General features: G+C 43.6%; 1 protein-coding gene across 3 annotated transcripts in view; it reads left to right on the forward strand.

The window, feature by feature from the left end:
• The window catches only part of LOC118401369 (low-density lipoprotein receptor-related protein 5-like), an 85,720-nt gene that overhangs the window by 43,742 nt on the left and 23,517 nt on the right, over window positions 1–18,461 (forward strand). The window contains exons 1-4 of one of the 3 annotated variants that reach the window (XM_035798817.2): window positions 2,807–3,034; window positions 15,366–15,582; window positions 17,284–17,573; window positions 17,767–17,993. In XM_035798817.2, coding sequence (XP_035654710.1) covers window positions 15,393–15,582; window positions 17,284–17,573; window positions 17,767–17,993 — 707 coding nt within the window. In that variant the 5' untranslated portion in view covers window positions 2,807–3,034; window positions 15,366–15,392. Of the gene's footprint in view, window positions 1–2,806; window positions 3,035–5,324; window positions 5,388–15,365; window positions 15,583–17,283; window positions 17,574–17,766; window positions 17,994–18,461 lie in introns of those variants that run through there. The other 2 variants (XM_035798818.2, XM_035798816.2) reach the window with 2 other exon arrangements.

Below are 18,461 nucleotides of genomic sequence, written 5' to 3' on the forward strand. Positions count from 1 at the left end.
GCCTTTTTCACCACCACAATGAAAAGCCTTGCTCTGAAAGGAAGTCTTTATTTGGGCCTGAGAGCTGAGTCTGACCAGCTGAAGGCCCTGGTGCTGATGGATGCTGGCTGAAACCCCTCTCGTCTGAAAGGATCAATAATGTTTTCTTTAAAGTTCCTCCGAAGCGTCGCTCAGGTGGCCTCGCCACATTGTTGTGTCTTGAGCCGTGAAACTTAATTTGTGGAGGATTTTCCAACAAGGGGCCTCTCTCTAAAACATTGTCCATGCTAATGACTGCTTTAGTCTCAGTGTAAGTGGCCCGTCCAAGCCTCTTCACATTCAGGACGGTGGGTAGGACAGCAGCTGAGTAAGCCATAGAGCACTCAACACGTACATAGCCCTCTGATCGGTCAGTCTCAACTGCTCATCAACAGGTAGACTCACTCTGCTTATGCCTGTCCGACCACTCCCACAGTCAGTAAACTCAAACCACCAACTTCTAGGAAAAAAGTTTTAAAAACTCCTTAATAAATTCCCATTCCCCTATGGATTATTTTGCCCATCATAGTCAATTCTGCGTTTTCATTCAGTAAGACTTTTGAGGGATTAAGTCTGGCCCAGCATCAGCTGGGATGTTCCCCTCTTCCTACAGGCTATCCAAAGGCTTACTATGGAAATCTGTGGATTTTATTAATAGGGAAGGGGGTTGATGGCATGTGTACCTCATGTTCAGAGGTGTCCAATAAGACCTCTTTGTACCAGCTTGTTGTGCTGGCCTTGTTGGCTTGTTTTGTTTGCACTGCTACGTTTTATAGCTCACTTGTCACCGCATCTGGACCGAATAGTTTGGCTTCCGTTGCCCTTTGCTTTAAATTACACAAAAATAAATGACTGGCCTTTCTCCCTGAAAGGGTCTGCTCCCATTTAACAGTGCCTTGATAAATTATACTTTTTTTTGTGGAGACTTCAGTCAAAACCCAGATTTCTTTAAAAAGCCCCTTGTCCGAGAAGCCAAGAAGTTAATTGCCTGGTAACAGATTGTTGCTGTTTTTTGCCTTATACAATGAGGTCTTAAAACATCAATGTGCCAAGCTCTGAGGAAGGATGCAATGTTTGAGGAGAATAAAAGACACCTGACTTTTGTAATATTTTCCACCCCCATCGGCCCATCTGCTCACTCACTTCGCCATACATAATGTACAAGGCTGTTTTAGAAAACACATCTCTAGGTATCTGAAAGACTCATTCGTGGCAAGTGCAGCTCTTTGAGTGCATTCATCAAGGTTAGTTAGTGTTTTAAAGATGGCTGCCCAGACTGATGGTTAAGAGCTGGCTTAAACCTATTAAACTCCAATGTGTCTGACATAATTAGGCTAGATGAATGGAGGTTTTCCAATACATTTTTTACAGGAAGAGAACTATTAGCTATTACCTGTTTTGCCACAATTTTCCAAGATACCTCGCCGGTAAATGCTCATCATCATCGTCTTGATGGCTCATAGCGGTGCACCTTTTGTAAATAACAAATAAAAACTAAAGATGGTTTGGAGACTAGGCTCTTGAATCAACAAGAACGTCTGTTTTTGTTTTTGACGTTACATCCCTGCTATATGAGAGGACGTGATCGGCTTCTTCAAAGGTTAATACCTGTACAGAGTGCTGTCTGGCTCTTCTCCTTAGCTCCACCTATGAGCCTGCCTGTTCTCATAGTGTTCAGCCAGAAAGGCAGTCCCAGCTCCGTGCTGCACAACAATCTGTCTCATTTCCGTAGGGATGTGCATTATTCCACATCTGTCAGCAGGCGTGGGGGGGGTTCCTCTGCTCCTGTTCTGGCTATGTTTGTGGCTTAACATGATTGTGCCGTGGCTACCCCTCGTTCCATAGCAGTGTTGTGATGAGGAGTTGCCGGCAGTTGTGGACTTGTCTGTTCACAATGCAGCCCATATGTATCCTAAATACCACATTTTGTTGGAATTTACAGGCAAATAGGCCTGAGTGGCATTTAAAGAAGTTGCTGAGACATCCAGCCTGTTTAGACCGTTCTTTGAAAACCCAGTTGAGAAGAAAGGAATGAACTCTGATAGTTCCTAGCTACATTAACATTAAGTCTACATTTTCCTTTTATATGGTGCTTGGAGGGTTGATTTCCCCATCACTTTTGCCTAAGTTATGTGTGTGTGCAGGTGGGCTCAACGATTGACTGACATTGTAAATATAGGCTAAATAATGTTTTGTATACTGGTTCTGTACACTGTTGACAGTACTCTTTGCTGTAATGATTCTGAATGAACAGCCTAAATGAGCCCCAAAGCTCTTCTTACCCAAGTTATGTATTTACTCATGCCTCCTGGATCAGCAGGATTGTCTGAGTGTGAAAGCTGCAACACCATGTAAGTGTAATAATGTTTTGGCTATGCTGGACATACTGTTGGCAGGCCTGGTAGGCGAATACATGGCTGTTTATAGACTGGTGCATGAGATTGACTGTGAGTGAATCTCTCCAGACACTATATCCATATCTCCTGGGAAGGTGTCGATCAGGAGAAGATGGAGTTCCATGGATCAATAATTATTATGTTCAGCTACAGGTAGACCAGTGTTTCCCAAACTCGATCCTCGGGAACCCCAAGGGGTGCACATTTAGTTTTTTTGCCCTAGCATTACACAGCTGATTTAGATCATTAAAGCTTAATTAGTTGACTATTTGAATCAGCTGTGTAGTGCTATGACAAAAATAAAAACATGCACCTCCTGGGGTCTTGAGTTTGGGAAATACTAAGCCAGACCCACTCTGCTTCTGTGTGTGTGTGTGTGTGTGTGTGTGTGTGTGTGTGTGTGTGTGTGTGTGTGTGTGTGTGTGTGTGTGTGTGTGTGTGTGTGTGTGCGTGTGCGTGTGCGTGTTGGAGTTTGTCCATATGGTACAGTGGGATTTGGGCAGGTTTTTGTATGGAAATATTCATGCCATACATTATAAATCCCAGTATATCAACTTGATCCTGTGGGGTTAAAATGTCTCCTTCAGCCAGGAAATAACTCAATCATCTACCATTTGAAGGTATGCCTTTATAACCAAATGATTGTATTTTATATATAGTTTTCTAGCAATAAGCTAATCCTGTTACTGTACTATGTGAGGAAAAGCTGTTTACCCAGGCTCTGAGGGGGGAGTTCGGCATCATATTAGGCTCATGTTGAGTTCCAGAGGAGGGCTACGATTATGATAATATAAATATGTATTGCAGTAGGATGTTGATATTTTGTAAACAGGATACAGGAGCTCGTGAGATCCACCAATTATTTTTAAAGATTGGTCTGTGAAGACTAACATCAACATGTAGGAAGGAGCAAGCCAGTAAAACATATTCTAGAAGAATTTGATCATACAGCCAATAGTGTAGTCTTTAAACCACATTTTTGGTAAAGGATTCAAACAGTAGAAACATTTTATATTGGGTGACATAGTTTGAATGTTATTTGAGAATATAGCGTTTTTTTCTCCTTTCCTGCTTATTTCCTGTGGAGGTGGTCGACCCTCAGAAGGGAGGGAGAGAGAAACGAGAGAGGGAGGCTTGAAAAGGGACTGAAGGGGGTTGGGGGGGGAAGTGCATGGAACATTGAGATGGATTGGGAGGATAATGGAGGATTGGAGGGGAAAAGAAAAGCAGTATGGACATTCTGTTTGACTTATGGCAGCGCTCTTCTCGGCAGATAAAAATATAATATAATTTGTTGCCGAGTTGGGCCCTCGGAAGAACTGGCCAAACCCTATAACATTTCAAAGACAATTGTGAATTTGAAGGTTGTTTGGTGTGAAGGGGCCTTGGAGGGGGGGTGTATAAATGATCAAATCTGCCAGGTAAAAGGGGTTGGGGGATGTTTATGTGGAGATTTAATTTGTGCTCTTCTCCTGAACTACTTGAGGTCATGCAGTCCACCAGGTTATGTGCATCTTCATGGTGATCCCCAAACTGAGCCAACAGGCCATATGCCGGGTTTGTGTTCCTACCTGCCCAATGATATGAAGGGCAGGTAGGAACACAAACCCAGGAAAATACCCAGATCCCACAACTACAAATATCTAACTTTTTAAGGACATTGACTTTATAGCCTACATGCTTTTTAATTCAGATGAAATAGGATAAACTAGTGCTTGATATTTTAAAAGGTCTTTGGAATTATGATCTGTAATTTTGAGACGGTGGTAAAAAAATACATGTTATTTATGTCATAAATGCTGTGTGTGTCTGTCGTCTGTGTAGAGCATTGGTCAGGCCTCAGTCATTTTCCTCAGAGAAGCTTTAAAGTGGAACTGATGGCTTTTTAGCTTTTTAGCAAAAAGGAAATCTTGATAAAATGTTTTTTATATTTTCTGACAAGCGAGCACAGAGTCATTTTCATACTTTCATAGAATGTTTGGAAATGGCGTAGAGTAAGGCATTTGTAAAAAAATATATATAAAAATTGTAAAAATACAGCCATGCGTTTGGACAATTAATAGCCACTGCAGTAGATAAAACCTAATAAAAATGTGCCAGTTTTGTTCAGGCCCAGACTACACAGACCGGTGCGCCATAACCAATCAGAACTTGTGTAGGCATATATGTAACTAAGCCATTTGCCACATGTGCCTGCCATCATACACTTTGAACTGGACTGTGTGTTTACAGACTGTAGCATTAGCTCAACTTTAGATCATTAGAAAGTGTTTGTCAAAAACCACAAAATACCCCTGAATGGTTTTCTGCTAAAATGCAAATAAATACTACGGACATCCTCTTATATTTGGGAACTTAACAGTCCTATTGATCAAACAACCCTGAACAGGTAGGCTCTCTCTCTCTGTTGCCTATAAGGCAGGGCTCTCCAACCCTGTTCCTGGTGAGCTACCTTCCTGTAGGTTTTCACCCCAACCTGACTCTAGCACACCTGATTCTAACAATTAGCTAGTTGATAAGCTGAACCAGGTTAGTTACACCTGGGGTTTGAGCAAATTTTGATAGCCTAGCAAAAGACAGTTATTATTTTATTTTTTTATCCTCTGTTTTTCCAGCAATTTGTATTTTGAAATATTGCAACAGGCCTAGGTCTATTATAGATGCTTTTCACTTACAACCACAAATCAACAATCAGCTATTTCATATGCTGCTCGCGCTGCCCAAATATCACGCTTCCTGACTGTTGGTTATGCCCTGGCATTGTAATTTAAGGCTCTCCAACCCTGTTCCTGGTGAGCTACCTTCCTGTAGGTTTTCACTCCAACCCGAATCTAGCACACCTGATTCTAATTATTAGCTAGTTGATAAGCTGAACCAGGTTAGTTACAACTGGGGTGGGAGCGAAAACCTACAGGAGTGTAGCTGTCAAGGAACATTTTGGGATACACCTGCTATAAGGGCTCCAACACACTGGTAGGATTGTCAAACGTTTGCCTGCCGACAGTATTTGGCACCTCTGAACAGAATGTCGTCAGACAAACTCTTTTGTGTTCACACACACCAAAGACTTTGGAAGTCGTCAGCCTCGCCGCCTAAAATACTTCAAACCAGAGTGTGGCAGACTAGCATTGTTTGGCAATGCATATCCGTGCATACTGCTTATGATCCAGATTCCAAGCTTTCTATGTAATGTTTCAATGATATTTTGAAGAAAGCCTTTGTTGATACTAGCCAGATGGCCATGGCTAGATAACTACCTACAGTTGAAGTCGGAAGTTTACATACACTTAGGTTGGAGTCATTAAAACTTGTTTTTCAACCACTCCACACATTTCTTGTTAACAAATTATAGTTTTGGCAAGTCGGTTAGGACATCTACTTTGTGCATGATACAAGTAAATTTTCCAACAATTATTTACAGACTATTATTTACAGATTATTTAACTTATAAATTCACTGTATCACAGGGGGTCAGAAGTTTACATACACTAAGTTGACTGTGCCTTTAAACAGCTAGGAAAATTCCAGAAAATGATGTCATGGCTTTAGAATCTTCTGATAGTCTAATTGACATCATTGGAGGTGTAGCTGTGGATGTATTTCAAGGCCTACCTTCAAACTCAGTGCCCTTTTCCTTAACATCATGGGAAAATCTGAAGAAATCCCTCAAAACCCAAACCCTCAGAAAAGGACCTTGTGAAGATGCTGGAGAAAACGGGTACAAAAGTATCTATATCCACAGTAAAACGAGTCATATATCAACATAACCTGAAAGGCTGCTCAGCAAGGAAGAAGCCACTGCTCCAAAACCACCATAAAAAAAGCCAGACTACGGTTTGCAACTGCACATGGGGACAAAGATTGTACTTTTTGGAGAAATGTCCTCTGGTCTGATGAAACACAAATAGAACTGTTAGGCCATAATGACCATCGTTATGTTTGGAGGAAAAAAGAGGAAGGCTTGCAAGCCCGAAGAACACCATCCCAAATGTGAAGCATGGGGGTGGAAGCATCATGTTGTGGGGGTTCTTTGCTGCAGGAGGTACTGGTGCACTTGACAAAATAGATGGCATCATGAGGTAGGAAAATGATGTGCTCTGTCTGGAGGAATGGGCCAAAATTCACCCAACTTATTGTGGGAAGCTTGTGGAAGGCTACCCAAAACGTTTGACCCAAGTTAAACAATTTAAAGGCAATGCTACCAAATACACATGGAGTGTATTTGACCCACTGGGAATGTGATGAAATAAATAAAACCTGAAATAATTAATTCTCTCAACTATTTTGACATTTTAAAATAAAATGGTGATCCTAACTGACCTAAGACAGGGCATTTTTACTAGGACTAAATGTCAGGAATTGAGTTTTTAAATGTATTTAGCTGAGGTGTATGTAAACTTCCGACTTCAACTGTAACAATTTAATTTACTCATCCCATACTGCCAGTGTCAGCCCATAGCCAAATGTTTAGCTAGGTAGCCAGCAAGCTCGGCAGCTAACACAGGCAGCTCTTTCATGGAAACTAGCTGATCCATTGTGATTCAATACTAGCTACAATGGTTAGCTAGATTGGAGGAAGTATTTTTAGTGTTGTGTGCATTGCGTCTTTGCACTTAGCTAGCTACCATCCCATAGCCAACATTGCATATGAAGTGTGACTGGCTCATCCGTGGATGTAAGGAAAAAATGCGCCTTTTTTTCCTTTTGTTGGCTCCCCCACTTGGGGGTTCATACTTTCTGATTGGCTCAAATTTAAGTTGTTGTCCACTTACAAGCGTTGCGATTCTACAAGTAGAATCAGTAGATTTGTCGGCACGGAGCAGGAATCGATTTTGTTCTAGCAAGAGAAGGAACGGCCACCCACTGTGAAAAGTATCTATCCGCAGACAATCAGTAGTGAGATTCTCATTGTGTTTCATGCTTAAGATCAACAACTAATTTCAGCAAGAGCAAGTTGAGCTAAAATCTAAATAGGGAACTGTAGATAAACCCTCTCAAACCTTTTCAGCTTGTAGTTGGTTGTCAAAATTGCGCTGATAAACGCTGGGGAATAGTAGCCTGCTCACCCTTCTGCAGCTTGCCTGCTAATGCATGCTTCTATCCCAACCCACATTTTGACAACAATGGGAACTTGCCTGCCTGCCCATTTGTTCGATGCCAAATATATTTGATTGACAACTAAGAGATGGTAACTGTTGATAAGTCGTTCAAGTTCAACATAGCTGTATTTGGGGAAAGCAAAACAAAATATTTTTAAAAAATCACCTTAATTATAAAGTATTGCTGCATCTGTCATCACCTTTGCAGACTATTGTAAGATTATTCCTATTCCTAATATGATGTAGATTGGATAGTCGTAAATTAGGCTAATAATATATGTATTTTTATTTAACTAGGCAAGTCAGTTAAGAACAAATTCTTATTTACAATAATGGCCTACCCGACCAAACCCTAATCCGGATGACGCTGGGCAAATTGTGCGCCGCCCTATGGGACTCCCAATCACGTCCGGTTGTGATACAGCCTGGAATTGAACCTGGGTCTGTAGTGATGCCTCTAGCACTGAGATGCAGTGCCTTAGACCGCTGCGCCACGCGGGAGCCCAATATAACTGACTCACTGTTTGAAAAAAATACTTCTGCTTTTCTTCGCCTTTCTTTGCACACATCCAGAGCTCTGCCCCAGCTAGAGTGACATATTTTAGGTAGATCCAAGAAAAATCTAACTATTTTTGCCTTTTTATAAACGTATTTCATTCAATTCTACGACTCTTTACCTTCGACTGGAGACACTAGTAGAATCTTTAATACCTCAAAGATTACAGGGTAGGCTACTCTGCTGACACTGACAAACTGAGGTAAATGAAAGCGACCTCGTCTTGGAGGAAGAAATTAATTGTTCTAAGAAACTGTCAAGGAGCACGGAGACACCCAATGATAAAGACAGTGAATATGAGCACTCACCGGGATATGGCCGATGCTCTACACTATAGTGCCAATAAGATGAGCTACTGTTCACTCAAACTATTGCGAGTTGAGAATTTTGATAGCGTAGCAAAAGACAGGTTTTTTTTCCCTTTATCCTCTTGTGTTTTTCCAGCGATTTGTATTTTGAAATATTGCGGTAGGCCTAGGTCCATTATAGATGCTTTTCACTTACAACCCGCTATTTCATATGCTGCTCCCACTGTCCAACTAGAAAGCTTCCAGACTGTTGGTTATGCCATGACCTTGTGGTTTTAAAACAATCCAAATAGCAAGCTTCCAGACTGTTGGTTATGCCATGACCTTGTGGTTTTAAAACAATCCAAATAGAAAGCTTCCAGGCTGTTGGTTATGCCATGACCTTGTGGTTTTAAAACAATCCAAATAGAAAGCTTCCAGGCTGTTGGTTATGCCATGACCTTGTGGTTTTAAAACAATCCAAATAGAAAGCTTCCAGGCTGTTGGTTATGCCATGACCTTGTGGTTTTAAAACAATCCAAATAGAAAGCTTCCAGACTGTTGGTTATGCCATGACCTTGTGGTTTTAAAACAATCCAAATAGAAAGCTTCCAGGCTGTTTGTTATGCCATGACCTTGTGGTTTTAAAACAATCCAAATAGAAAGCTTCCAGACTGTTGGTTATGCCATGACCTTGTGGTTTTAAAACAATACAAATAGAAAGCTTCCAGGCTGTTGGTTATGCCATGACCTTGTGGTTTTAAAACAATACAAATAGAAAGCTTCCAGGCTGTTGGTTATGCCATGACCTTGTGGTTTTAAAACAATCCAAATAGCAAGCTTCCAGGCTGTTGGTTATGCCATGACCTTGTGGTTTTAAAACAATCCAAATAGAAAGCTTCCAGGCTGTTGGTTATGCCATGACCTTGTGGTTTTAAAACAATCCAAATAGAAAGCTTCCAGACTGTTGGTTATGCCATGACCTTGTGGTTTTAAAACAATCCAAATAGCAAGCTTCCAGGCTGTTGGTTATGCCATGACCTTGTGGTTTTAAAACAATCCAAATAGAAAGCTTCCAGACTGTTGGTTATGCCATGACCTTGTGGTTTTAAAACAATCCAAATAGAAAGCTTCCAGGCTGTTGGTTATGCCATGACCTTGTGGTTTTAAAACAATCCAAATAGAAAGCTTCCAGGCTGTTGGTTATGCCATGACCTTGTGGTTTTAAAACAATCCAAATAGAAAGCTTCCAGACTGTTGGTTATGCCATGACCTTGTGGTTTTAAAACAATCCAAATAGAAAGCTTCCAGGCTGTTGGTTATGCCATGACCTTGTGGTTTTAAAACAATCCAAATAGAAAGCTTCCAGACTGTTGGTTATGCCATGACCTTGTGGTTTTAAAACAATCCAAATAGAAAGCTTCCAGGCTGTTGGTTATGCCATGACCTTGTGGTTTTAAAACAATCCAAATAGAAAGCTTCCAGGCTGTTGGTTATGCCATGACCTTGTGGTTTTAAAACAATCCAAATAGCAAGCTTCCAGGCTGTTGGTTATGCCATGACCTTGTGGTTTTAAAACAATCCAAATAGCAAGCTTCCAGGCTGTTGGTTATGCCATGACCTTGTGGTTTTAAAACAATCCAAAGCAACAAAGAAAAATAATAAGCTAATGATCCTCTGTGGCTAAATCATTTTCTCTGGTGTAGGGTTTTGAAGGATTGTATTTATTATTGTGTAGACCGGAGAAATTATATAACTTTGCCAAGTTCAATTTACTTTAGGGGAAGTGATTCACATTTTTTGCTAGCTTACCAAATGACACCTGCATCTCTAGCTGTAGCCACCAAAAAACGAAGTGGGGGAAAAGTCTGCCACTCAACCACTCGTCCATCCAATGACATGACATCCTTCCAGCAGGTAGCTAGACTCTGTGGTTTTAGCTTGCCAAACAAATAGCTACATATTCTCTCCACACCATGGAAAAATGTGTGGAATTGCAGGAAATTAACTTTAAAATGTTTTGCTCGCAAAGGGGGAGTGGTATGGATGTGGGTACGCAAACCCACGAGCCACTGCAGCCCCTCATGATGAGTTCAGTTTTTTGTGTGGCTCCCATCCCAATGAAAGTTGCCCATCCCAGCTCTACATCATGACATTTTTTGTCAAATATAACCTCTTTTGCAAAACCTCTTATGAAGTTGGTTTTGAAGCATAAACTGTCAATTTTATATTTTTGACTGATATTATCATTGTCTGTTTATTTCATATTTACAAAGTAGTTAAAACACTGTCAGTTCCTCTATAAGCTGCTAGCTAGTAGAAACGAAGACTGGGCTTTGAGGGCCATGCAGCCTTCTTCCGTCACACTGCCCCGGCCTGCAGATTGAATTTGTAAGGCATCTCAATGACACTGAGGCGCAAAGAGGACATTTACAATTGGCTGGCATTGAAGCCTGCCGAGGTTTGACTTTTCCCTGAATTACTGATGAGACTTTTGTGTTTTCTGTTTTGTTTATCTTTTCCTCGGTCAAGAAAAGGGTTCTCACACTATAAAAAAAAAACTCTCCCAGTGAAAAAGAGCAGGGAGAAAAAATGGTGCACCCATCTTTCAGGGCGAGGACCATGTCTAATTGTCTCAGTAAAAAATGAATAGAACGTCTGTAAGGGAGGGGGATAGACTCCTGCTGATAGGATGGCCATCAAAGTGCTGTTTTTTTGTTTTCCTGATTGGTCCTAAATTTTGAGTCCATTTTGTGTTTTGTTTCCAAGATTTTCCTTTTTGGTAGAAGGGGAGGTAAATTCCATCAACAATTTTTATTATTTTTTCCCCCTGTGGCATTATGTTTTAATGACCTCAGAGGCCTGCTTAGGTCTGTTCTGGACTAATTAGCCTAGGCAGCTGGCGTGTTCTTAACAGCACAGAGGGTCCAGTGTGTGCTGGCAGCCATGCGTTTACCCGTGCCTGCAGTCTAGGGCCTCCCCTCCCCCACTTCCCTCCATCCTCCCCTCCACTCCCAGCCTAGCTCCAGAAAGAGTTAACCTGGAGAAAGTGTGGCCGCACCGTGCCTGCAGTCTAGGGCCTCCCCTCCCCCACTTCCCTCCATCCTCCCCTCCACTCCCAGGCTAGCCCCAGAAAGAGTTAACCTGGAGAAAGTGTGGCCGCACCGTGCCTGCAGTCTAGGGCCTCCCCTCCCCCACTTCCCTCCATCCTCCCCTCCACTCCCAGGCTAGCCCCAGAAAGAGTTAACCTGGAGAAAGTGTGGCCGCACCGTGCCTGCAGTCTAGGGCCTCCCCTCCCCCACTTCCCTCCATCCTCCCCTCCACTCCCAGGCTAGCCCCAGAAAGAGTTAACCTGGAGAAAGTGTGGCCGCACCGTGCCTGCAGTCTAGGGCCTCCCCTCCCCCACTTCCCTCCATCCTCCCCTCCACTCCCAGGCTAGCCCCAGAAAGAGTTAACCTGGAGAAAGTGTGGCCGCACCGTGCCTGCAGTCTAGGGCCTCCCCTCCCCCACTTCCCTCCATCCTCCCCTCCACTCCCAGGCTAGCCCCAGAAAGAGTTAACCTGGAGAAAGTGTGGCCGCACCGTGCCTGCAGTCTAGGGCCTCCCCTCCCCCACTTCCCTCCATCCTCCCCTCCACTCCCAGGCTAGCCCCAGAAAGAGTTAACTTGGAGAAAGTGTGGCCGCACCGTGCCTGCAGTCTAGGGCCTTCCCTCCATCCTCCCCTCCACTCCCAGGCTAGCCCCAGAAAGAGTTAACCTGGAGAAAGTGTGGCCGCACCGTGCCTGCAGTCTAGGGCCTCCCCTCCCCCACTTCCCTCCATCCTCCCCTCCACTCCCGGGCTAGCCCCAGAAAGAGTTAACCTGAAGAAAGTGTGGCCGCACCGTGCCTGCAATCCAGACAATCCAAAAATCAACCAGCTGCACACTTAGTCCTTTGATGTGCTGCGCTGCAAGGCGAGCAGTGTATGTGGAATTGTCAGGATGTGGATGAACATGACTCCATAGAAAGAGCAGTAATCTTACCTGGATTAGACTACGAAAGAAATGGAGAGGGAAGGAATGCCAGAGTTGGAGATTTTCTCCATTGCTGGTAAAAATAGCTGGGGTTGTTGGTGGTTACTCGGGTGAGCAGTCAAACAATGTCCTATAGTCCACTGAAAGCATAAATGTAAGGGGAAACAGATGTTTGAAAGGTATGCCATCCAATAAAAAGGTCTAATTACACCAGTGGAAAGAATTCATGCCTTACTCCTACGTAACCATGAGACGAGAAAGATCAACTCCAGCCCATCCTATGTTCAACCACGCTCCCAAGATTGTGTTATAATAATATTAAAGTAAAAGTCTGCTTCCAAAGCAAAACTGGTCATCCATATCTTAATTGGGTAACAGATAACGCTCTAATTAGGCCTAACTGCAAAGTAACATATTTGCATTCCAAAGTCAGGAAAAAGTGTTTAAAACGGTCAATTTCCCTAAAACAGGGAATCATAACATTCATGGCATACCACACAAGTTGTGTGAAGCTTCCAGGGAAGTCCAGTCGAGGTATTATATCTCTGCTAGCTGGGACTGCTATAGAAACTATGGCTGCTGTTTTGTTGAGCATTATGACCTACCCTCTCCCCCTCAGTGTGTTACTGCAAACCTTTCTGAATATCTTACCAGTTCCCCTTTAAGACTTTCCACTGAGTTGTGCTTAGCCTTCTTAGTCAGTGCTATATGCTGTCTTTATCTAGTGTCTTTACCCTAACAGACACACAGGTATAATGTTCCATAAAGAATGCTCGGCGTGAACCCAGTCCACCCCTCTAGTCTCTCTCTCTTAGCCATGTGGTCAGAGCAGTTTAGTGAGCTGGATTATCCTCCATCTCACCTTCTCCTCAAAAGCGACACCATTTCTCTGTGGTGTCAAATTCTGCCTGTCCCCCTCATATTGTGCTGTCTGCAGTGTTTGTGAAGAGAAAGTATTTCACCCAACAATGTGCCAATTATTTATTTATTTTCATATTGTGAGAGCGGGAGGAAGTCAGTGAGTCGCTCCATCAGCTGTAGGAAGCGAGGGACTGAATTACAGAAATGAATCAAGTGGACACCCCTCCAGGGCAGGCAGCCCTTGGAAGCAGCCTCAGCCCCATCTCCGTCTGCACACTCCAAGCTCCCTGGCCACACAGGAAGAGCTCAAGATGGGAACCACACCGTACAGAAAGTATTTGTTTTAAGAACTTCTCGGCAAAACAACATGCCACACTAATATGGCCGTCTTTGGCAGAGCCGTCTGTGAATGCGTAGGTAGTATTAAGACATCAGCCGATATCTGTCGAAAGGGCCTAAGTTTGTATTCACTAGAGCGATCCAAAGTCATCTGTAAGACCACCAGATCTTATAAATTCAAGTTGCCATTGTTAAATACCTGCTGTGAACAGGATATGCAAGTGCACTGGTGCCTTTGTGCTCAGTTCCTATAGGGTTTTGTAAAGTGCTTGTGGACGGCATCGTTTTCATCCAGAGAAGTCAACTTTTCATTAGCATTTTTGTGTCCGAGCCACTTCGGCTTGTCTCCCACCAAAATAAAGACCTAGGGTTGGTTGGTTGTATGGAGTGATTAACACCCACGTGAACCCACTGATACCTCCATGTAAACTGAAATGGGACAAGCACACAGTGCTGATCTGTGTAGTGCTCAGTTTCTCCTAGAGTGGAATATGCTCATCATGTCACGTAGGAGTAGCCATAATAAGATGCCACACTCCAGAATTTTCAGTCAGACTGAAATATTTCCTGGAACTTACACCAGTTTGCTAAAATAAAAAACACAGGTCTATTTTCAGTGGCACAGTTTTGTGTAATAGTAATGCCGGGTCGGCTAGGATTCGTGTCGAGTGTAATTGCAGCCTTTTCAGAAATAAGCAGTTAAGTTCCCAGTAAGGAACACTCAGTTTCAGCTCTCTCTTTCTGCTCCTCATAAGACAGAGGCATGCTTTGGCACCACTCCCTATATCCGTTTACTTTATTTTCTAATGCAACCCTTGTGACTGGAATCCTATACTGTCACATTTATTCATTTAAATATGATATACTCTGCATGAATAAGGATTATTTGTGCGGTCTCCCACTTAGCAGAAGTTGTTTTTCCCCAGATAGAGATATTGACGGTCATGCTCCACAGTTAATGGTGATCTTTGAATATAAATAGCTTGTCAGTTTGCAGTTAGTTACATATGGAGTTTTATTGATTTTAAATGTCTCCATGATTTGGCATTGAAACAGTCTTGAAATTAGTGCTCTCAACAACTCTATGAAATACTATTGTCAGTGCATTCTATCCAGTGTCAGTAACCTGCTCTGACCTGTTTGTGTGTTTTAAATTGTACCTTACCTCAGGTTATCAGGAATTAGATGTCATAACTCATATTGACGCCTACAGCATCAATGGCAGGGATCATCAACTAGATTCAGGCGCAATACTTTTTTAAATTTTCTTGAGCGGATGGTCGGGGGGGTACATGACATAATTCCAAATAATTTGTAGACTGCAAATTGACCGCAAGAAGCCCAGACAGATATATTTGACTAAAACACCATTTCAAACCTTGCTAACTTCTGTATACAATATTATGCTTGGGAATACTGTGGAACATTTCTGAAATTAAATCACTTGATTTGCTATTGTTTTTACAAAAAAATATTTGTTTGGTCAGTAAACTTTGGCAGCCAAATTAAATCCCCACCAGTTTCTTTCCGCCAATTGGGGAATCCTGATCTATGGGTGTGGGTAGATGCTTGTGTGTTACAGAACAAGAGCCGGAGGACAAACTTTTCCTTGGACAATTGCTTATGCCTAATCAGACAAATGCCTATCAGTTGCCGTTTCCTACCACTGTGACCTTGAGCAAAGCACCCAACTGCTCCACGGGTGCTGAAATGACAAACTTTTTTGCTCATACTTGGCAAAAGATACTGCTTGGGTTGCCCATCAATATTAAAACCCCCTCCTCTCCGTAAACCCAGGTGATTGATGTGGACGGCTCCAATAGGATGACCCTACTGGAGGACAAGCTACCCCACATCTTTGGCTTCACGCTGCTGGGCGACTACATCTACTGGACGGACTGGCAGAGGAGGAGCATCGAGAGGTTCCACAAGACCAACGCCATCCGAGAGATCATCATTGACCAGCTGCCTGATCTCATGGGACTCAAAGCCACCAGAGTCACTGAGGTCTCCGGTAAGAGAAAGAGGAAATTATGGGGTTTTATTGTTATTTGGATGTACACAGCTATAGTAGTGTAAGAAGTGTGTTTCATTTAAACTCAGCAAAAAAAGAAACATCGTCTCACTGTCAACTGTGTGTATTTTCAGCAAACTTAACGTGTAAATATTTATGAACATAAGATTCAACAACTGAGACATAAAGTTCCATAGAACAGAGATGGAATAATGTGTCCCTGAACAAAGAGGGGGTCAAAAGTAACAGTCAGTATTTTGTGTGGCCACCAGCTGCCCTAGCACTCACCCTCCAATACAACAGTTTCCCAGACGTGCTCAATGGGATTGAGATCTGGGCTCTTCGTTGGCCATGGCAGAACACTGATATTCCTGTCTTGCAGGAAATCACGCACAGAACGAGCAGTATGGCTGGTGGCATTGTCATGCTGGAGGGTCATGTCAGGATGAGACTGCAGGAAGGGTACCACATGAGGGAGGAGGATGTCTTCTCAGTAACGCACAGCATTGAGATTGCCTGCAATGACAACAAGCTCAGTCCGATGATGCTGGGACACACTGCCCCAGACCATGACGGGCCCTCCACCACCGAGTACAGGCCATCGATGTAACACTCATTCCTTCGACTATAAACGTGAATCTGACCATCACCCCTGGTGCGACAAAACCGCGACTCGTCAGTGAAGAGCACTTTTTGCCAGTCCTGTCTGGTCCAACGTCAGTAGGTTTGTGCCCATAGGCGACGTTGTTGCCGGTGATGTCTGGTGAGGACCTGCCTTACAACAGGCCTACAAGCCCTCAGTCCAGCCACTCTCAGCCTATTACGGACAGTCTGAGCACTGAGTGAGTGCGTTCCTGGTGTAACTCCGGCAGTTGTTGTTGCCATCCTGTACCTGTCCCGCAGATGTGATGTTTGGATGTACCGATCCTGTGCAGGTGTTGTTACACATGGTCTGCCACTGTGTGGATGATCAGCTGTCAGTCCTGTCTCCCTGTAGCGCTGTCTTCGGCGTCTCACGGTACGGACATTGCATTTTATTGCCCGGGCCACATCTGCAGTCCTCATGCCTCTATGCAGCATGCCTAAGGCACATTCACACAGATGAGCAGTGACCCTGGGCATCTTTCTTTTGGTTGTTTTTCAGAGTCAGTAGAAGGGCCTCTTTAGTATCCTAAGTTTTCATAACTGACCTTAATTGCCTACCATCTGTAAGCTGTTAGTGTCTTAACGACCGTTCCACAGGTGCATCTTCATTAATTATTTATGGATCATTGAACACGCATGGAACAGTGTTTAAACCCTTTACAATTAAGATTTTGATATTTACGAATTATCCTTAAAAGACACGGTCCTAAAAAAGACGTTTCTTTTTTTGCCGAGTTTAGGTAGTGACATAGTGTGGCGCACAATTGGCGAAGCATCGTTAGGATTTGGCCGGGGTAGGCAGTCATTGTAAATAAGAATTCATTCTTAACTGACTTGCCAAGTTAAAATAAAGGTTAAATATTTATTTATTTTAAAGTTCTACAGTATTAAGTATGCAATTATTCTGAGTACTACTAGGGTAAATGTTTTCTTATGTATGATGTATTATCACAACTGACAGCTGTAAACAGTCTATAAAGAGGACAGTACCAGACCTCCCGGTCTGCTGCAGCTAAACTGACCATGTCTCTCTCTGTCCCTCTCTCCCTCATAAAGGCACAAACGGCTGTGTGGAGGATAATGGCGGCTGCAGCCACCTGTGTTTCCACCGGCCCCAGGGCCTGCGCTGTGACTGTCCCATGGGCCTGGAGCTCCTCAGTGACATGAGGACATGCGTGGTGCCCGAGGCTTTCCTGCTCTTCACCAACCGGGCTGACATCCGCTCCATCTCCCTCGGGACCAACTCTAACGACGTTGCCATCCCCCTCACCGGGGTCAAGGAGGCCTCCGCCCTCGACTTTGACGTCTCCGAGAACAGGATCTACTGGACTGACGTCAGCACCAAGGTGAGAATGACTCCTTTTCTCTGTCATTCTATTCTAGTCATTCGTTTTAGGGTTTGTTTTCTGTCATCTGGGTTAATTTAGCTATCGGGATGTTTTATTTATATTTAAGCTCCAGTCTTTTTTGGTTCATTTTGAGCTCAGTGCCTGACTGTTGTACAAGTGTCTGACTACTCCACTGTCCTCCCTCCCTCAGACCATCAGCAGGGCCTTCATGAACGGCAGCTCTGTGGAGCATGTGATCGAGTTTGGGCTGGACTACCCAGAAGGCATGGCAGTAGACTGGATGGGCAGGAACGTGTACTGGGCCGACACAGGGACCAACCGCATAGAGGTGGCCCGGCTGGATGGACAATACCGGCAGGTCCTGGTGTGTAAGGACCTGGACAACCCTCGCTCCCTGGCCCTTAACCCTGCCAATGGGTAAGATTGACTGGGATCCAGCTCATCTGCATGACACAACTCACAGACCTGTCTGACTGGCATGAGCCTGGTCCCAGATCGGTTTGAGCTGTCTTGACAGCTTTGAACGTGTGAGAATATCCATAGGAGTTGGAATGGCAAGGCGGTACAAACGGATCTGAAACCAGGCTAGGCTGACGTCATCTGTTCACTAGTACCCATAGAGATGACTGTCTGGCTGGATGAATTCCCTTCGCATGATTTATTCCCTCTGACTTTCTTAGGCAGGGAGTGTAGTGAGGTTGCATCAGTGGCACAGCACTGCGGCTTTCAAGTTTTAGTCACGTGCACATGTACAGTGAAGTCTTTCTTGCAAGCTCTTTCCAACAATGCAGTAATCAATATCAGTAGTACTATAAAATATAGCCGAACAAAAACACACAAGAAATAGAAATAAGAAGAACACAAGTAAGCTATATACAGGGTCAG

The sequence above is a fragment of the Oncorhynchus keta genome, chromosome 22 (assembly GCF_023373465.1).
Source record: "Oncorhynchus keta strain PuntledgeMale-10-30-2019 chromosome 22, Oket_V2, whole genome shotgun sequence".
Classification (NCBI taxonomy): domain Eukaryota; kingdom Metazoa; phylum Chordata; class Actinopteri; order Salmoniformes; family Salmonidae; genus Oncorhynchus; species Oncorhynchus keta.